We start from the raw sequence: 21,711 nt of genomic DNA on the forward strand, positions 1-21,711 counted from the left end.
GGGCAGGAGGGCTCAGATCTCCAACTCTGCAGTGCAAGCGTGGCAACCTCACCAGGCTGTCTTCAAGATGAAAGGCTAAGAAATAAGGAGGCACAGATGGAGAGAATGACTGGGAGGTTTTCTACCCCGCTTTCTGAAGCGTCAGAGATTCACAGGAGGGGAGGGTGAGATGGAACCCCAGAGATCGCATCAGGGCCCAGCAGCCTGTTCCACAGAGAAGGAACCAAAGCCGGCCCGGCTGCACGAGGGCAATGAGCCCGGGGAACACAACTTGGGAACACCCGTGGGTGCCCCCTGGTCAGACTCTCCAGGTCACCGAACATTACAGGATTAGAACAACGGGAACAAACTTGGGTGGGAGAGATGAGTGCAGAACCACCAAGCAGGGCGGGCAGGTGCGGGCCTTCTCCCAACAAGGGGTCACAGGCTAGAACAGGCGAGCATCAGTGGTGGGGGTGGGGACAGTGGACTGAGCTCAGGAATGAGGGTGGCTCTGCTCTGCTGCAAAGGCCCATGCAAGACAACAGGGCTGGGTGTGTGGCATCCTCAGAAAAGTCTCAAAGGGCACGATAGGTTTTTATGGGAAACCAGGGAGGTCCAGTTAGCACTGGGGCAGGTGGGGAGTATGGTAAGAGTAGCAAGAGTCAGGCCTATGGGAGTCAGGTCTCTCTGGTTCAAAGACCCCAGTGGTTGGTACTTGCTAGCTCTGTGGCCTTAGATATGTCCTTAAGCAAGTGACGTATCTGAGTCTCAGATTCCTCATCTGCACACTAGGGAGAATGATAGAGTCCCACCTCCCAGAACTACCAAGATAAAAGTATAAATGTCCAAAAAAAAAAAAGAAGAATAAAAGAAAAGTATAAATGTCCAAGAAAGATGGGGACCCAGGCTCAGCAATGACAAGGAACTGGTTCGAAGTCATGTGGTCAGGATTCCGTAGGACAGTGACCCATATCCACACTGGAAATTCTCCTCCAAACTCTGGGCTGGGCCCTTTCCACCACAGAAGCACTGCAGGGTTTGACTCCAGGCTGTGCCCAACTCTCCCACCCTGAAGGGAACCTGACTTGCAAGCTGGTATTTGATGCTCTTTTTCAAAAAGTAACTTTCCAGTCCTCAGTTCCCCGAAAACAAACTGGCAGCGAAGGCCAGGGGTGAATCCTGACACACCACCACCAGCCACAGATTTCTGAACACGGTTTTCGTGCCAGGCCTTGCAGTAGATGTCCTGACTCTATCTCAGTGAATCTTCTCAACCTCAGAGGTAGGTGCCATGAAAATCCCCTTCCACATGAGGAGGCTGGGACCAGAAGGCAAATGACTCGCCCACCGGCACTTGTGAGGATAAGGCTGGTCCCCGGACGGAGATGCTCGCCGCCTCTGCCGGGGTGGGGGGCGGGTTGGTGTTAGGGAGATGGGAGCGCTCCACTCTCAGAAGTGGTCTGAACTTCAGCTTGGCTAGCGAACCGCAGGTATGTGCAAAGACGAGCAAAGCACCTGGAAGCAGGAGGGTTCGCAGAAACAGCGGGAAGACCACGGTGCAGATGGTGGACGGCCCAGGGAAGCAGCCTGCAGCCCGGCGGTGCTGGAGACCACCCACCCAGGGGCCAACACCTCAGCATGGGTCCACACTCTCCGTCCCTTTCCCCAGGTCGGGAACACACATGGGCAACAGCCTCCAGCCATGAAGGACAGAGAGGGGGGCTCCGGGGCGTGGGTGAGAACCGAAGGAGGGGCGAGAGGACGCGTGAGAGAGAAACAGAACCTGGGTGCATCCAAAAGTCCAGCAGGACAAACTCCAAAACCAACGTCCCTTTCTACAATTCCCTATAATGTTTGGCTTTTTTTTTTCCCCAAGGAGTACATACTACTTTTCATAAACTGTGAAAACAACAAATATGATTTATTATTCATATAGCCCACAGAAATAATCACCAACTTGCCCCAACAATATCAGAACCAGATGTTCGTCACAGCACTATTTATAAGTGACAAACCAGAACCACAGCCGACATCCACCAAGAGAATTCAGTAACTTTGCTGACAGAGAGAACATTATGCAGCCATTAAGAAAACAAGTCTGTGGGACTTCCCTGGCGGTCCAGCGGCTAAGACTCCGCGTGCTCCCAGTGCAGGGGGGGCCCGGGTTCGATCCCTGCTCAGGGATCCCGCATGCATGCCGCAACCAAGAGTCTGCATGCTGCAATGAAGATCCCATGTGCCGCAACTAAGACTCGGTGCAGCCAAATAAATAAATAAAATATAAAAAAAAAAGAAGAAGAAAGAAAGAAAAAGAAAACAAGCCTGAGTGGAGCCTTTAACGAAAGGGGAAACTTGATCAACAACATGTTAAGTGTGTTTGAGGGAAGCAGGTACAAACAGAAAACAATTTTGTTTAAAATATATAAACAGGTTCCATCTCTAAACAGAGAGGAAAAACTCAAAGGACATTCGTGACGGGTGACTGCTGGTGATCTCTGGGCCACAGGTAAACACATTTTGCTCTTACCAGCCACAAAGGAGGCTCTCCTGGACCACTTTGAAAGACATTTTCAAACAGCTTCTGGAGGGTCAGAGAATCAAGCGGGACAGAGGTGGCACCTTGGCAGGCGGCCTGGGTCCCATGGCAGCACCATACCATTTGAGGTAGCAAACGGGTCCAGAACGACCTGGCTAGAGAGTCCCCGGGTTCTGTGGACAGACAGGCCTGGCCTCAACACACCTCAGGGTGTTTCATCTTCTCCCCATCAGAGGTCCTTGTCCCCATCAGGCAAATGATGGCACTGAGGCCTCAGACAGCAAAGTAAGAAGGCCGAGGCCCAAAGCTGGCTTGGGGACACCCTTGTCCTTATTGAAGTGGGAGCCGGGAATGGTCAGCCTGGGATATTCACTCGGTACATACCGTTATTAAGCCCCGGGCTTAGGGGAGGGCTGGGCCTCCCATTTATCAAGTTCAATAAATGGATACCCCCAGCCCCCCCCCACTGTGTATCTCCCCCTCCTCTTGTGCCAGGCTCCCTTCCCCTCAGGCCACACTCCTAGGCCATTAGCTCAGTCCCAAAGGCATCCTTTCTCATCCAGGCTTTTGATGCTCCTGTCAAAACACTGTACATAACGTATTTCCACTTGGCAGGGCCTGCAGCAAAAATACTGCCCAGGCAGGGAGAAGGGAATGAGGCAAGGGCTGCTTCCACGCCAGGAAACCCACACCCTGCCTACCCAGGGATCCAGGGGCCCCACCCACCAGGGATGGGAGAGACTCCAAGTCGAGGCCAAATTTCTGCCCCATCAGACAAAGGGATGGGCTTTAAAAGACCCTTCAAGTGATCTCAGGAGCAAGAAAACCAGTGAGCTGCTGGAAGATCCTTACCAGCCCCAACCTGACCTCAGGCTACTCACGGCTCTCCTTTAGGAAGGCCTTCCCACCTGCCCTGGTCTCATCACATTCATCAGTCTTGTCACTATCTGGTAGATGAGCCTCAGAGAGGTTTTGCCACTTGCCTGGGGTTGCACAGCTACGAAGGGGAGAAGCCGGACCAGGGGCCAGTCCCTGAATTCTCAGTCCAGGGGAAGGTGGGAAGGACCAGAGCCAGCGCTGGCTTTGCCGCTGCACAGCCTGGAATCCAAGCCCAGCTCTGCCGCTCACCTTCTGGGCGGCACAGGGCAAAGCCACTCCACCCGCCTGAACCTCAGTGCTCTCGCCTGGAAAGTGGGAATGCGGGCAAGGCCCAGACTATCACTGCTGCCACGTTACACTGTTGCCTACAGTGCAGCCCAAAGACATCACAGCGCTGTGGAATCATTACGTGGGCATTTCAGAGCTCTGAAGCAATATCACTAGGGGATCGTTGCCCAGGTGCCCAGGCTGGTCACCTTCTTTTGAGAACCGGGGATCCTTAAATGTTCCCCCAGGACACCTGATGAAAGCCCCCCCCATTCCCATCGAACCTCTGAGCGCCTCCCAAGTGGCTTCTGTGGAAGTGATGAGTGAGCCCTGCTCCACGCCAAGTTCTCGGGACACAGCGTGAGCCGGGATCTCCTTATAGGGTATGCTCTGAGGGCACTGCAGAATGTTCAAAAAGAGAGAGGCTACTCAGACTGCTGGTCCGTCTGGAAAACTGGCCTGCGGGGAAGGGGGACAAGGCAGCCAGGCCGACTGGGTCCCTGAAAGGTCTGCCCCTGCCTGTCACTCATACAGGACATCAGAGAACCTGGGAGAAAGGCGGGGGTGGGGGGGAACTGCGGGGGTTCCCGGGGGAGTTCTCAAGGGTGGGGATGGCTGAAGGAGAGCCAAGCTGCAGCTCTGGGTTCACAAGCTTTTGGAAAAGCCATGAAATCGCAGCTGTGCACATGCCTCCTGGGGCTTCCCCCAGCCAAGGGGAAGCTAGCATGCCGGGTTGGGGAGGAGGGCTTATGTGGCCAGGGTCAGGGGTCAGCACCCCTCAGAGGTGATGCCTTGGCTGGGCACAGGGAGATCTCGAAACAGGAGGTAAATCAGCCTGCCCCCAGCCAGGGCAAACTCGGCTCCAATCCCAGAGGGCACCACAAACCAGGCTGCCCACGTGCCAGTCTAGGAGGGGCCTCGGGCTGCCACGTCCAGGAGGGCACCCCCGAGTGGGGACCCCATGGGACCACAGCAGGAGCATCGTCCCTGTCAGCCCTGCTCTTAGCAAACCAGACAGGTGTAACTGACACCGTAGACATTTCTGGCTTCTTTTCTTTTTCTTTACTTGTGATAACAAATGAAACGAGAGAGATCCTTTCACTTTGGCTCAGCTAACAACCCAGTCGTTCACCCGCACAACACTTTAGATTCACATAAACTTCCACGGGCCGCAAGGACGACGAGGATAATGGCTCCAGTAAATAATAACAAACAGCTGCTTCTGAGCACGGCTACGTACCAGGCTCTGCGCCGTTCCTTCACTGCACCGGCTCAATCTCATGACAACTCTGCAAGGCCGGTTCCAGTATTATTGCCTTTTTGTCAATGGCTCTTTGGGGGTAACTTGTCCATTTGTAAGTCCAGAGCCCAAGTGCGCTGGCAGAGTTAGCTGCAGCCCAACACCCATGCCCACTCTCTTCTCCAAGTTCATGTGAGGTGACAGCGTGCCCAGCAAAAAGACTGCACTTCTAGCCTGCTGGCCGCCAGGATCGAGTGCCTATTAGAACACTCGAGACCAAGGCTAGGTAGGCAACAGTGTAACGTGGGACTTCTGGGGAGGCCACCTAGGGGGAACAGACTCAGGTACGAGGCAGGGCGTCCTACTCCCTGACCACTTTCCAAGGCCTGGAATGTCAACACGATGGCTGAAGCCCCAGCAGCCGTCTTCGGCAAGGAGGTGATCTGGAGCCTAGAAGCCAGAGCGGAGGATGGCGTGGCACAGAGAGAAAAGGGTTCTGTGCAACTTTATGGACCACACACCAGCTCTAAGTTCCTGCGTTCAGCTTCTTTCACAGGGAGAGAAATAAACATGGTATTTCTTTCTTTTTTTTTTTTTTTTGAGGTACGCGGGCCTCTCACTGTTGTGGCCTCTCCCGTTGCGCAGCACAGGCTCCGGACGTGCAGGATCAGCGGCCACAGGTCACGGGCCCAGCCGCTCCGCGGCACGTGGGATCTTCCCGAACCGGGGCACGAACCCGTGTCCCCTACATCGGCAGGCGGACCCTCAACCACTGTGCCACCAGGGAAGCCCGGTATTTCTTTTAAGCCACCATTATTTCCAATCTGACGCTGGCAGAGGAATGCAAATCCCGATGGCTCCAGAGCGAGGCTGCAGACGGACGGGGTGTTGGAGGACGAGAGCTGGCCAGGCAGAGGGGCTGGGGGTGGGGGGGGTCCAGGAGAGCTCCCCCTCCCCCCACCAATAGGACAATGTCCCTGCACCCCAGACTCATGGAGGATGTACTCAGGCCACCATACTTCTGCTTCTCTTGGAATTCTCCCTTTTTGTCCAGGTCAAGAGAATAATTTCCTATGTGTGACACTGACGAGGTTCTTCAACATTTGAGGAAGGAAGGTTCAACCTTCTCCATGGTTTCTACTCCCCCTCCTGGGAACTTAGAGTTCTTCTTTTCCATGGCAGCTAATCTCACTTCCCTGCATGCTTTGGCTACCAAGAAGCTCAGAACTACCCTGCTGTACCCTCACAGCAGCGGGCCTGACAGGTAATATTAATCCTCCTCCGTTCCTCAACCTCGACTTAATCCTATCTTACTAACCTTGCCTTCAGGGAAAGAGATAAGAGTGTAAACACTAGAGTTTAGAGCCGAACACTGAAAGGCAGGAATATCCCTAGACTATGAAAGTAATAGTTTTCTCTTTCTGGGAAGAGCTAGAATGACAAACTAACAAGTTAGCACTTCATAAGTACAAGGGAAATTCTCCGGTTTACGTATACTTTCTGACCTTTCAAAGTGGTGCTACGGGACGTATCACCCTAGTGCTGGGGGGGAAAAAAAAAGAAATTCCAAGACCCCTCACCCGGCCTCAGCCTTCGCACACCATCAAGCACAGGTTAAGAACCCTCCACAATATACAAATATGTTATTCCTCCACTCAAAGGCTCATTAGATCTTCACATACCAGTTTTGAAAGTATTAAAAGATTTTTAAATAGGTGTTAGAAAACCAAAAGAGAAAAAAAAAAAGGGTATATTAGCACAGGCATAGGAAAACAAAAATGGAGGGCTTCCCTGGTGGCGCAGTGGTTGAGAGTCCGCCTGCCGATGCAGGGGACACGGGTTCGTGTCCGGGAAGATCCCAAATGCCACGGAGTGGCTGGGCCCGTGAGCCATGGCTGCTGAGCCTGCGCATCCAGAGCCTGTGCTCTGCAACGGGAGAGGCCACAACAGTGAGAGGCCCGTGTACTGCAAAAAAAAAAAAAAAAAAAAAAAAAAAAGGAAAACTTAGCAGTGGTTATTTCTGGAGAATAAAATGATAGGGAACTTTTCTAGTTCATATATTTCTACAATATCTAATTATTTTCCACTGATTTCCAAAGATTCAGTGGTAAGATGCGCCTATAAGCCAGAAGGCATGCCAGGCTGACACAGCCCCCAGAAGAAGACATGGTCCACAGCCTTAAGGAGCTTCCAGAGAAGAGGAGAAGCTGCCAGAATATGTGATTATGCCATGGAATGGGAGCTTCTGTGCCTAGGGGGTTGGGGGCACAGGGTGGAGGGGCCCAGATGAGGGAGAGGCTCTCTGGGCCTGGGGGGCCCAGTTAGGCTTTGAGGAGCTAGTGGCAGTGAGCTGGGCCACACAGATGAATAAGTGTCCACCAGATGGAACAGGAGGAAGGCCACGGCGGGTTGCTGGGACAGGATACATGGAGAAACAGGCTGAGGCTCTGCAGAGGGTGCTCTGGGGTGCACGTGAGGGCGTGGCCCGGGCTGGGCTCCCCAGAGTGAGAACCAACGGCTAAAGGCTTTGTGGATCCCTCCAAGGGAAGGGTCTTCGCCCTGTATGCTGGGCCATGCAGCCACGCTGTGACAAGATGGAGCCTGTCTGGGAAAGAGCCCTTGGGCAGCAGATGGGCCAGTCCAGGAGAGAGGTCAAAGACACGCGGGCAAAGGAACGGCAAGGAAGCGCTGGTTTCAGAGATGATGCACAAGTGGCAGTGGGGTGTAGAGGTTATGAGATGGACCAGAGCCTGCATGCTGGGCTCGGCTCCGCCTCACGCCGGCTCAGAGGCTGGGGCGAGCTCTCTCCGACTCAGTTTCCTCATCCGTAAAGCAGGGATAATAGAAGTTTATCCACTGGGACCTCCCTGGCGGTCCAGTGGTTAGGACTCAGCGCTCTCACTGCCGAGGGCCCAGGTTCAATCCCTGGTCAGGGAACTAAGATCCCGCAAGCCACGCGGCACAGCCAAAAACAAAAAACGAACAAAAAAAAAGTTTATCCATCAAATAGAGCTAAGAATTGCACTAAATGATAGTCCTTCTCTGGATTGTTGTGGGGATTAAATTAGTTCACGTACGTAAGCGCTTAGAGAAGTTCCCAGAACACAGTAAGGCCGTGTCCACACTGCTTTGATCATCTCCCCGACACCATTACAATGACCACTCCTAGGGAAGGACCAACAGGAACCCAAGCAATTCACGCATATCCCGGGTTTCTAACAGCCACCAGAGGCCCTGAAGTCAGCAGGAAGATAGCAGGGCCCCAAGGACCTGCCCCAGCGCTGCCTCTCATTCGCCTCCCAGGGGCTGGGAACTGCTACAGCGCAGGGGCCAGACCCAGAAGCTGGGCCCATCCCCTAGCAGCACCCCAACCCACCTCTGAATGGCCCACTGAGAGGTTAAGAACAAGGGCTAGTCCTTACTTTACAGAGACATGTAGTGACACATTCATGCATGAAGTGACAGGATGGTGAGACTGGCCTCAAACTGTCCAAGTGGGGAACGAGGTCTCCAGGAAGTGATACTGGCCAGGTGGTCACGGACACCAAGCTGAGCGATGGGCACACAGGGTGCCCCATACCGCCCTCCCGAATCTGCTATGTCACGTGAGTCTTCCATAATAGAAAGTTCTCGGCTCAGTCCTTCATTCACTCACCCAGCAAACACAGAGCACACACAGGGCCAGGTGCTGCCCTCATCAGAGACACTGCAGCATTATTTACAATCGCCAGGACATGGAAGCAACCTAAATGTCCATCGGCAGATGAATGGATAAAGAAGATGTGGTACATATATACAACAGAATATTACTCAGCCATGAAAAGGAACAAAATTGGGTCATTAGTAGAGATGTGGATGGACCTAGAGACTGTCATACAGAGTGAAGTAAGTCAGAAAGAGAAAAACAAGTATCGTATATTAATGCATATATGTGGAATTTAGAAAAATGGTACAGATGAACCTATTTGTAGGGCAGGAATAGAGACACAGACGTAGAGAACGGACGTGTGGACACGGGGGGGAAGGGGGGTGGGATGAATTGGGAGATTGGGATTGACATATATACACTACCATGTGTGAAATAGATAGCTAGTGGGAACCTGCTATATAGCGCAGGGAGCTCAGCTGGGTGCTCTGTGATGACCTAGAGGGGTGGGATGGGGGGGGCTAGGTTCAAGAGGGAGGGGATATATACATACATATAGCTGATTCACTTCGTTGTACAGCAGAAACTAACACAACATTGTAAAGAAACTATACCCAAATAAATAAATAAATACAATGAGATATACCATGAAGAAAAAAAAAAAAAAGACAGAGGAGGGTTCTGGCCCAGGAGCACGCGTCCACAGGCAGCTCCAGTTTGGGGGGAGGGCGTCTGCTGGGGGAGCAGGGAAGCTGTCACTGGCAAGGTGACATCTGAACAGGTCTAACAGCACAAACAGAAACATGAGAGTGGGGAGGGGGCTGGAGAGGGAGATGCCAGCTTCTTAGCCACCGAAAGATTTAAGGACGTTTCGTGATCCGGGAAACAGCAGAAGGCAACGCCCGTCTCCACTCCTGCTTTCCCAGTGCCAGCTGCGCAGCCGGGGTCCTCAAGTCAATTCACCATTTCACACAGAGTCTCAGCCCCAGGAGGTGCACCCTCCCCAACTCAAATGGGCACCAACTATTTGCAATGGAGCTTCTGCAACTGGAAACGTGCTGCCGGCTTACCTGGGGACGTGGATTCGGCAGCTCTGGGCTGGCCCTGTAACCGGCTCCCAGGCAATGGCTGGCGCACCACACTTTGAGTAACACTCTAGACAACTTCACCCCAGAACAACCTCAAAACAGGTGGCTACTTTCAAAGCGGAACCTTTGCTTCTGGCTCTTTCCATCCCTTTTAAGCCCTTCCTATTTCGCCACGCTCCTTCTTCCTTTTGCTTCTACGTGCTTACGTGTTGTACCCCCCGAGATGGCCAGTGAAATCGGAAGGCCCACCAACGGCAGAGGGACGAGGAGGTGGAACCCTGACTCGGTGTGGACCAGTGTTGCAGCCGGGGTGGGGGTGGGCTGGGAGTGGGTGCCTGGCCCCCGCAGAGCCCACCCCGGCACCCGGATTCCAGCTTCCCTGGCCGGAGTGCTTTCTCTTTAAGGACTTACTCAAGTTGACTCAGCGAGTCAAACAAAGGCCAGGAAAGAACACCCCAGAACTGAGGTTCACAGCCCTCTGAAGCCACGCAGGACTGCACTGACGCCGGAGATGGTTGCTATTTGTAACAGCAAGCCTAAAAAGCTCAAGAATAAAAATAAAACTGGCAGAACTGAAACCATTCAGCAGACGTCGACAGCACTTACATCGTCATTTTCCCACGCTGCCCTCCAAAACATGACCTCTTATGAACAGCTACTGTGAACAGCTGGTGCGCTCCCCAACATGTAATACTTCCCCAGCCCCGTGTATCATTATTATAAAAATACTTTGGTGATCATGCTTACAGATAAATGTGACTAACTCCATTCATTAAATATATGTTAAGTAAATAAGAATAAAAACAACTTTCAAAGTTTTGAAAATGATACAAATATCTGTGTTTCAAATTTAAAAAAATAAAATCTATCTCTTTTTTTTTAGCTTTGGAAAAAAAAATTTTTTTTACAACTTTATTGGAGTATAATTGCTTTACAATGGTATGTTAGTTTCTGCTTTATAACAAAGTGAATCAGTTATACATATACATCTGTTCCCATATCGCTTCCCTCTTGCGTCTCCCTCCCTCCCACCCTCCCTAGCCCACCCAAATCTATCTTTTAAAAAGGAATTCAGTTAAAATCCACAACAGTTAGAAACCTAAAAGTGTTACTTTGGCAGGGGGACAGAAAGATCACATTCTTTGCGCAACATATTTTTCTAAGCAGCACAGCTTCACCTGCAGCTGTATCCCCCGCCCTACGCACATATAAACCACACCATTCATAACAAAGGATCAGGGAAAATTAGCCCACAATCCTTGCACTTCTATGAGCCGTCTTAGGTCCTGTGTGCTAAGTGTCATCCCAATTTAAAGATGAGGAAAGTGAGATCACACACAGTCAGAAAACAGACTAAAGGAAACTCAAACCCAGACCTCTGGATTCCACGTGGAGGCTGAACTCAGCCAAGAACAATCTATATCCCAATTATGGTCCCAAACAGCCTCGTGGGAACATTCTGTGCAGAGCCAACTCCCAGTCCCATCGCCACCCTTCCTGGAGGTGCTAGGGTCTGCTGCCAGAGGTCAGCATCAGAGTCATACTCAGGTGGCCTTCAGAAAGCCCCTGCCCATAAGGAAGTGGCCAGCTGGCTGCCCTGGGCTCTTCCAGCTGCAAGGATGTCAGGAGCCCAAGAAACACCAAGGCAACCGATATTCCCCAAGCCCCTTACACTGGGCTCCAGAGCACCCAGCAGAGGGAGCAGGTGGAAGGAAGCATGTTCACAGGTGTCCAGCCCTACCTGGGCCCCAGCTACCTGGAAATAAAATCCAGGAGGCACCAAGGTCAGCCAGCTGGGCCACCCTGGAGACAGAGTGGGTGGCAGAGGGAACCCAGCTGGGGATTAATCATTTGACACCTTGAACAACGTACTTCTTAAAACAATTTTTGAATCGTGGAAATATTAACTAAATAACATACATTTTTTAAAGGTGAATGGAGAACCCAGCACCTATAATCCCTGGAGGAAGGCGGACCGCTCACTCAGCCATGTGACTCTCCTTCCCGCTCTCAGCGCGGAAGCCGCTACTGAACTTAGCTGCCCCCCTTCAACACACCTGTCTGAACCAGCGTTTGCTCCCCGCTGCTGCTCCTGAGCCCCCCAGTCTGAGGACTGACTCCGCACTCTCTGTCGCCCCCACAACCCAGGCACCACACCCCGCCCTCTGTGTCCCCTGCCAACCACTACTGTGTCCATTCCAGCCAGACCCAGGGTCCCCGTTAGGCTCCAGCCCCAGCCTCCAACCAGAAGACCCAGCTCTTCACCCTCCAGTCCGGCTTGTCTAATCCCCCACCGTGTGTCCTCCCAGTGGGACCCTCTCCCCCATCGCCTCTAACTGGCGCGCACACCTCTCCCACCGAGAAGCCCTTTGATGCCCCCAGCATCCCACGGTCAGCTCACCCGGCCCTCCTGTGGGCCGGCCCTGCCGCCCTCTTGACCTGGCTGCTTCCCGACTCCCTCATGGCCGAGGCCTCGGCACTTCCAAACCATTCCACTGGCAGTCAAAAGACCCCCTTTCCCAGCCCCTGGGTCCTCGTACAGGCTGTGCTCCCTGCCCGAAATGACATTCAAATGCCTCACCTCCCCACCCGCACGTACGCCTCGTTATTCCTGTATCAAGGGGCATCAACTTCCCCGTAAGGCCTCCCCCCCACCGCCTGCCCACTCCCCGCTTTCATGCCTGCTGCCCCTGTGTCCTCGCAGGGCCCACAAAGGCACAGACAAGCCCTCCCACCCTCCAGGCTTGGCCGCGTGCTCGGGGCCCCTGTCACTGCACCCCTCCCACTCCAGATGCCCAGCGCCCAGTCCTCTATAAGCCCTGGGCATGTGGCCTGCTCTTGGCGTCTTTCTGTCTGTCTCTCTTTCTTAGTCTTTCCTCTTCTGCTTTATCCTCTGCCACCCAACCCCCTGCCCTGAATGCTTTGTGCAGACAGGGGCAGACGAACAAAGAACTCCAACATCTCAAGCAGGCAACAACGCTGCAGGAACCCCCAGGAAAAGCCTGCAGACCCCCCTTTACTCTTTTGCAAGCTGGGGAAATGTATTTACTTCCTCACCGGCTTGAGAAACAGTGGCTGCTCCAGAGACTGGGGTTTCGTAATGTCTGAATTCTCAAGGAATTTGTAAGGAGGACAATGAATCTCGAACCAGCAACTGTACTTCTCCCACTTACAGCTTGCTCATTTGCATTTTAAACTAAGACTCCAATCCCTCTCTGCTAACAGCCATCTCCCTCTCCCCTGGCGCTTTGAAGATAACTGGGGAAAGACAGCCCTGGGGACCTGGTGGGCAGGGGGTGGGATGCGATGTACATGTTCCTGAGGATGCCAAGGCTGGAGGTGGGCAGGGCAGTAGGCACGTTGTTCTCTCTGGATCTTCTTCCACTAAATTCAGGGTTGCCCTAGAAAGGGGCGACGGGGTCCAGGGACGGAGAACCCACAGGCTTCCCTCCCAGGCCTTCCCCACAGATCAGGTCAGAGTGGAAAATGCTCCCCAGGGAAGGCGTCCTGCAAGGCTGATGCAAGCCTCCTGCCCAGCCCTCAGCAGAGCCCCAGGCCACAGATGACCCAAGTGGCCAAGGAATGTTTTCTCCCAACAAAGGTTCACTGGGTGGAAGGGCCGTGATGGCTGTGCCGTGCTCAACACTTGGTCACTTTAGCACCTAGTTGTTTCGGGAGCAGAAGGGCCTCGGGAGCAGGTCCAGCCCTGACCGGGGCTGTGGGCTTGAACCTACCTCTCAGCCGGGCTCTGTCAGGTGGACAAGGCTCATCGCCACTAGCCAGGCTCACCCTGCCCTCCTCCAGGAAGGAAGCCTTCCTGACTTACCAAGTGGGGTAAGGACCCTCCTCCGTGCCTGTGCCCATGATCCCCACCACTTTGGCCCCTGGCTGCCAACGGCAGACTTCAGAGGGCTGCAGGGATGTGGCCTGGGCCCCTGTGAGTCCCTGGCACCTGCAGCCTGGTACACAGCAGGCACCCAGTAAAGGTCTGCTGAATCCTGCTGCAAGGGGGGGCCCAGTCTTCCCAATCGGTACCTGCCGGCTATGAGGGGCCCTCACCTCATTGGCTCAGCAAGGCCAATTGTTAACGCCTGAAATGGAGGAGTCAAGGGGCCCTGTGCGTCCAGCACCCTCATCACAAGAGTACAGAAGAGACAACTGAGGCAAACAGGTACCTGCGACCGTCACTGTCATGACAGGTAGCCCCTGAGGACACAGGGGTGGAGGGCATCTTGTCCCACTCTCCCCTGTGCTCTAGTCGAGTCCCAGCGCCGATCACAGAGCAGAACTTCCATTCCTCCCAGCCCTGCTGGACTCGGGCTCAGCTGGGGCTTCTCACGCTACCTGAGCAGGTAACGGCAGGTGTTTATTATTATCAAGCATCACTTGGCCCAACAGACCCACGTTAGGAGAGGTCAGCTGGCCTGCAGACAAGCTCACCGCCAAAGCCTTTCTGAGTCTCAGCAGACACACAGGCCCCAGAGCCCGAGTGGCCCAGTCCCAGCGGGGCCTCTGATGGCCTGAGAGCCAGGCTGCTGCTGTCCCCCGCTCCGAGGCGGTGTCTGCCTCAGAGCCTGGTTCTTGGAAGCAAACGGGGTAACGCTCTAAAGCAGTGGCCTTCAAACCAAAGCCCCCAAAATAAATGTTTAAAATTTTATATCAATTTGCACATTTTCAAGTTGACATCTAAAATTTCTCATCGTAAGTTTAAATACTTGTAGAGGATGTAATTTCCAACATATTGTAAATATTAACATTTCAGAATGAAACTGTTACTGTTTCTCTTTTAAATGGATCTAGTGGAATCTAAATACCATAGCGATTTGAGATCCACCATCATCCATTTAAAGTTACAGAATCGGACGTTTCTTAAACACGTGGAAAGATAGCAAGGCCCCTTCTGCCTCCTCAAACTCCAATTTCCAATCCACATCCCTCGAGATGTTTCCACTATCAGTGTATTTCATGTTGGAAGGCCTTTCATTGAGTAGTCTATCGTAGTATGAGGCCAAAAAAAAAAGAATATAAATGTCTTAATTTTTTAATTTCATGTGACCATAAAGCTCTAAGTGTCAAAATTTTTCTTCTGGATTGAATTATTATTACAATGACTATTAGTACATAATTGATCAATATAACAGAAATATATTATAAATTTGTATAAGTAATCATCATAAAAATTAAACCTTATTAGAAATACATCTCAGAAGAGATGAATGGTAATTTTAAAAAATTATTTCACATATCCAGAGATGACTATTACCGACTGCTAGAATAAAGCAGTGTTTATTATCAATTCTACCTCCATTTTTCAATTTTTATAGTGCTGAAACCACCTATTCAAATAAATTTTAGAAATGGAAAGGAAAGAGATTTACCATAGCAAATTCTCTGAATTCCTTTAGAATTATATGGCAAGAATTACAGTAATTTATTATCAAAACTCATTTTGAATGTTCTATCATCTGACAACTCAATCAGGCCCTCTTTCAATTCTGTTGCAAGAAAAGAACTGGAACTACCTCACCTGCCCAGGATCCTAACAACCAGTCACATGGCGCCCAAGAAGGATGTATGCCCTGGGGTCACACATCACGTTCAGATCTGCCTGTGGGTAATGAGAGTGTACGCTTCTCCTGTAGACAACCAGCTTCCAGTATGCCAGGCACAGTGCCAACTGCTTTACCCAAATTAATGCAATTTGTCCTCACAACAATCCCAGGGGACAGGCACCACTATTATCCCCATTTTACAGACAGGGAGCCTGAGGCACCTGGGGGTTAGGAAACTGGCCCGAGGTCAGACGGTCAGAAACATGAACCCAGGCCGTCTGGCTCCCACTCCCACTACATGCACTGCCTCCGTAGAGGTGGATGGAGGGCCGACGGGAGAGTTTACGAGCTCCTTCCCAAGCAGATCAGCTGTGGGAACTAACACATGCGGAGGCTGAGGATCTGCAAGAGTTCCTTTCTTAAATGTGCTCCCACCCCCTCCTTGGAGAGGTTACATACAAATGCTTCCTTCCAGTAAATGGCATCATTGCCTGGTACACAGTAGTGCCCAATAGATGGTAGCACCCAGAGTGTTGCTACTGCTATTCAGTAGCTGGAAGAACAACTCTTGTGACCAAGACAAACACTGCAGGTCTTACCATCATTTTACAGTCTTGGTTCCTGACCCTAGGTCCCAGAATGCTTTTTTTTAAAATAGTAGCCAGGGGCTTCCCTGGTGGTGCAGTGGTTGAGAGTCCGCCTGCCGGTGCAGGGGACACAGGTTCGTGCCCTGGTCCGGGAAGATCCCACATGCCACGGAGCGGCTGGGCCCGTGAGCCATGGCCGCTGAGCCTGCGCGTCCGGAGCCTGTGCTCCGCAACGGGAGAGGCCACAGGAGTGAGAGGCCCGTGTACCGCAAAAAAAAAAAAAAAAAAAAAAAAAAAAAATAGTAGCCAAAGCCCAGGTAATAACAGGTATGGAAGCATGTAGTAAATCGAGCCATCTATTAACATGCAGGGGAGACCCAGTTATCAGAAAAACCATGGGCTTTACAGACAAACCAGCTGCACTCAAATCCAACTGGACTGCTTACCAGCTGAGTTCCCTGAGGGAATTCACAACATTCTGAGCCTGTTTCCTAATCTCTAAAATGGACGTGAAAACACCACTCACATTACCAGGTGGCTGCACAAAATGGGACAATGTCCTTCAGAGCACCTGACACAGGAAACACTGGGTGGAGGCTGGTGGCATGCTTACTCTCACCCTCTTCAGTCACTGCCACCCAGTGACTGGCAAATGCCCATCTCCAGCAGCCAGTGGCCCACCAGCCTGGGGTCTGGTGCACAGAGGCTTGGCCGATTTTGAAAAAAAAACAGCCAAGTGGCTTGGTTTCCAGTTTTTGCCAAGAGCCTTTTCTCTATGTCTTGAAATTTCAAGTTCTCCAAACACTCAGGGATGCTAGGAGGAGGTGAAGAGAGAGGTGTCGTGGTGGGTTTTATTTTTAGATGTCGGCATGGAAAGCTTCCAGCCTGCCTTCGCGCTGGTCCCCAGCCACCACTTCCTCCCTCAAGTCATCATCAAAAAGAACAGTAGACCCATCAAAAAAGATTTCATAACTCTTCTTCTGCCTGGTACATTCTAAAACAATGGCTTCAGTTTCTCATCCCACCCACTAAGTGGATTAAAGGTTTTCATCTTCCCAGGAAGCCATGTAAAGCGAACACACTGACCCCTCGGTTGTCCCTCACATCCTGAAGCTCCAAGGCACCGCCCCCCGCCCCCCTCCTCTCCCCTCCCGGGGGAGGGGTGGCATCCCACTGTGCTAGAGTCTGGGATCTGGTGTGAACAGAAATCAGGTATTGGGGGTAGAGCATATTTCTTCACCTTTTAAGCAGCAGTTGTTCGTGAGCACGTGAATTCATTTCCTCTAAAAACAGCTCCCAACAGAAATTTCCCCATGGACCCTGATGGAAGGCTGTAGCTAACCTCAGGGAAGCACTTAGCCCTTCGCACGGTAACCTCCATCGATCGCTCCAACTATGGGTCTAGGCCCTGGTGGTGGGTATAGGAGCATCTACAAAGGATCTGGGGGTTTCCAAGGTAACCGTCAAAAAGGACTGAGAGACAAAACTAAGCCAAAGCATCCTGGAGCAGGAATCACCTAAGCTCCAGAATGACACCTAGCTAGGAGACACCTAGCTCCAGAATGACACAAATACAACTGCACCTCCTCCGCCCACTGTTGGACCCCTAGCAGGCATTACCAGTCAATCCCTGTCCTCAGCCATTCACGGATTTTAGAATCCTCCAGGCACCCACTACTAATCAATCAGAAATGACGCTGAAAGCATACTTTTTAGTAGGCTTCAGACCTCCCCCTTTTGATGGATGGAGAAACTGAGGTCCACAGAAAAGCTCGGTGCAGATCATGAAACTGCAGAGCCAAGATGAGGCAGGATGAAAACTGCACAGCTGCTCAGAGGCTTCTAGAAACGACCTCCGCTCCCAAAACAAACCTCAGCCTTGGGGTGACAAGTTCAACCCACAAGCTACGAAGAGTGAGGCCAGGAGGAAGAACTCAGCAGCCGGCCACTCTGGCAGCCAGACGGAGGCCCCGCCCAGCCTCACGCCACCAACCAGGCCCCCCGTGGCCCCAGAAGCAGAGCAGCTTGAGACCAACACCCACGGGACCTGCTAGGTGTGGGGAGGGGGCTGGGGCCGGAGTTAACACGGAGGGCTCCGAGAGCTTCTCAGCAGGCTTTATGAAAACCTACCGTATCAGAGGGCCAGGCTCCCCATCGGCCCTGAGGTCGCCCCGGCCTGGGTTACCCTCTCTGCAGCTACAGCTGGAAGGAGGGCTGCCAGCCGAGCTGCACAGACAGGCAGACTCACCCCAGACAGGGACAGAGAGGGCGACAGCAAGCACAACCGGGCCACCCTCGGGTCTCACCAAGGCCCACTGCTACCTGCTGGGGAGCAGGCAAAAGCTCCGGGGCAAACGTCACAGCCTGCCCCTGACGAAGAGCTGAGGGAATCGTCCTGTCGACACAGAGAGCAGTGGCCCCCTTCCCATCCCCGTGAGTCGTCACTGCCAGGACAAATGCAGCTGGCCAGAGGGATCCCCTGGCGTGACCCCCCGTCCATCCCACTCTCAGGCAGATCCAACCTCCCGGCATTACTGCTGTGGTCTGAGCTTATCATCCATTTTGGGCCCACAGGGCAAGCCCCACCCCCCCCGACCCCCGCGAGAGCTCTCTCTCCAACCATCCTCCCTTCCCCAGTGAGCTCCTGACCCAAGTCCAACCCAGGGTGAGGCGACACAGGGGTCAGGAGCCCCCACGGACTCAGTCCACACTCCAGGGACCAGGGGCACATCGGGAAGATCAGATGTGGCCACTGAGAGCAGAAAAGGGGTGACGAGGGGGAGGGGGACGAACCCTGGCGCAGGGGGAGGAGCATCGGTGGAGAAGACGATACCACGTCAGCGGTAATACAAGAATGGTCCAGTGTAAGAGAAGGCTCGTCCCCAGAGCTCTAACAGCCGAAGCAGAGGCTCTGGGGGCTGGAGCTCCCGCAGCGGAGCCTGAGGACAGGCAAGGGTCCGGAAAAGTGGCTGGGTGGTCACCCTGCCCATCCCCACCCCCACCAAGGGCGCCACCACTCCCGCACCAGCAAAGCAGAGCAGTTCCTCGACCCCCACACACCGCCAGCTCCAGCTCGGCCCCTCCGGGACAGCCATCACGTCGATTGCACAGGGAGAGAAGTGAAAAACGAGAGCGTGTAAGGAGAGGCCAAGCGCCCAGACTCTTCAGTGAGCGCTGAAGGCCCCCGCAGCTGAACAACGGCGAGGGTGTGGTCTGTACTCACCTGCACGACTTCTATCCCTCGCTTCCTGTGGAGAAAAACAAAGAAAACACAGGTTACTCCAGCAGGCAGGAAACATCCTTCCAGAAACGTCACTACGGCCAGCTGGAGGCACAGCAGCGAGGAGACTGCAGCGGCACCTCTCAGGCCATGGTCCCCAGAACGGCCTTGTTTTCAAGGGGGAGGTTTATGAACTCCTAGCCAGCCCTCAAAGCCACCTCGCGGCTGAAAGAGAGGGCTGGGTGCCCAGAGGAAGCCGGCTGGAGGCCGCCCACGGCCAGCCGTCCCGCACGCCAATCCCGGGGCCAAGGCTTCGTGGGCACAGCTCCAGCCTGGACCACCCCAAGACCCTCCCACCACCGATGGCCTTAACCCAACCCCCCAACCCCACTCCCTCCCGGGTCAGGTCAGACACCCTGGCCCAGTCCCTCAGGCGGCCTCAGCCCATCCACACTCCCACGTGCAAGAGGCCCCAGGCCCTTCAGTCCTGCCCGGCTGCTTGTCCACTGCTGGCCATCTCTGCCCCACTGACACCCTGCCCGCCCTCTGAGCCTGGTTCAACCACCACGGTCCTCACCAATATCCTTCCAGGCCTGGACCTCGCCTTCCCCGTGTCTCCCCACACAATCCCAGGGCCGCCGTGCTCCCACATGCGTGCCCTCACTCACCCTACCCCGTGGAGCCGGGGTTGGGGTCCGTGTCTCCAGAGGAGCACACAGAGGCTCCCTGCCGACTCCCCCACCCACAGCCCTTACTGCAAGCGGTTCAGGACACACAGGGCTGTGTGGCATCTCCAAGCCTTGGTCTCCACCCTCCATCCCAGCCTTCAGGATTCGGCTCCGACAGACGCCCTCCCAGGAAGCCGTCCCGGACTCATGATGTCCTCTCCGGGCCCGCACACGCCGGGTCAACTTGGGGCACCGCTTCCCAGCCCACGGTTCCGGAGCACCGACGGGCTGTCCCCTGGGGGCGGAGCACGTGTGGACCGCAGACAGCACGCCGACAGCCCGGGCCGTGCGCGCTTTCCTGAGAACAGAAGCTGAGCCCCCACAGACGCTCAGAGGAGGCTGTGATCAGGCAAGGGCAAGGCCTGGGGCACTCTCGCCCTCGCTCCCTCCTTGGACCAGGGTCTGGGGCAAGTTCGCTGTGTGCCCGCCTGGCATCCAGACGCCCCTGAACATAGATACAGGAGCCGCAGCTTGGTTCCTGTGCCTGGCTTGGCCCCTGGGGGACAATACAGATGAAACACCATGGCTCGGGCCCCCGAGAGGCTCACAGCCTGAGGGGGGAGACGACACAAAGCCCCAGGGGAACCTCCAGGCCACGGTGAGCAGGCGCAGCACCTCACACGGCACAGCGGGGGTGACACCCGCCAACCTGCACGTCTGTCACTGAGCTCCTGCAACAAGCCTTTCCCAGCACCTTCCGAGCACTGGGGCACAGAGTGGAAACTCACAAGGAGGCCACCACGTAAGACAGCAAGACACAGCAGGAGGTGACCAGGTCACACTGCAGGACGTGCCCAGCTGCCCGCCCCTCCACACCCAACACCTCCCAGGACGCCAGGCCCCAAGGAACCCCATCTGGAAAACCACAGTAGTTGATGCTTTCAGGGTCCTCGCCGTCACTCAGCTTTCTCTGCAGTTCTGGAAGGAATGGCAGCCGATATGCATCTGCCTCCACGATCTCATGAGGGGACGGGCTGGACACGACAGCACCGCCCTGGGCCACTAGAGCCCACGGCAGGGGGACAGACGGTGTCACTTGGAACCCATGTCACATCCAGGCATCGGCTCACAACCCACACCGTTCATTTCTGAGCCCTGTGGACACCCCAGAGCCCCTGCCTCATTCCCAGACCGTCCTGGCCCTAAGGGAGCATTGGTGATGGTAACCCGCCATGATCACGTGGCCTGTGACTGTGACCGGCTAGGTTAGGCGCAGCGTGCCTCCTCACCCTGCCCGCCCCCCCTGGATGGGGACCTTCAAGAGCTGAGGGGGGAGCCTCAGGGGACGAGTCTCGGGGACAGACAGACGGCCTGCAGGAGACAGGCCCGTGTGTACGTGACCCACACCAGGTGGAGAGGGCTTCTGCCAGGCGCCGGGCCCGGTCTGGCTTCTCCCTCCAAGTTAATTCTCTCAGCATCCAGATTATCCCGGCGTGTGGCTCTCACGTCCTTAGGAAGGCAGCTGCGGTCACTTCCGATCCATCCACATCAGACATCAGCCCAGACAGTTCCCACCCTCCTTACCCCTGTCCTAAAAAACAAACAGGACTCTAACTTTGAAAACAGATGGAACACGTACAATAAAAGAAACAAAAAAAGTGGTCTCGAGGATGGACTAACAACCTCAAAGTGGGGCTGACCTCCCAGGAGCCAGTGCAGTGTCTCTGCAGCTCAGAGCACCAAGAACAGGATAAACTGCACCTCTGGCAGAAAAGACAGGGCTCGGGTCCCCTTTCCACACACATCCGGCCACACGTACACCAGACACCCTCGTGGTGAGAGGAGCTAAGGCCCACCGAGCGCTCGCGGCACCTTCCACGGTGACTGCCCATTACTCTGACCGGCAAGCTGAGAACCGGCTGCCTCAGGAGAGCGGGCACTGGCTCTGTAGCTGGGCTCCCCACACCACACAGTCATGGCGCAGCTGGCTCAGGAGGTGCCAAGAGGGCAAGCCTGGTCTCCATGCCCCAGGGCCTCGGTGTAATG

At 54.1% G+C, this 21,711-nt stretch overlaps 1 protein-coding gene across 1 annotated transcript in view; it reads right to left on the minus strand.

Annotated features, from left to right (window-relative positions):
• The window catches only part of ITPK1 (inositol-tetrakisphosphate 1-kinase), a 165,913-nt gene that overhangs the window by 105,779 nt on the left and 38,423 nt on the right, over positions 1-21,711 (minus strand). The window contains exon 3 of the mRNA XM_082619531.1: positions 19,001-19,025. Coding sequence (XP_082475657.1) covers positions 19,001-19,025 — 25 coding nt within the window. The remainder of the gene's footprint in view (positions 1-19,000; positions 19,026-21,711) is intronic.

This window comes from Mesoplodon mirus (assembly GCF_964341445.2).
Source record: "Mesoplodon mirus genome assembly, chromosome: 4".
Taxonomy (NCBI): domain Eukaryota; kingdom Metazoa; phylum Chordata; class Mammalia; order Artiodactyla; family Ziphiidae; genus Mesoplodon; species Mesoplodon mirus.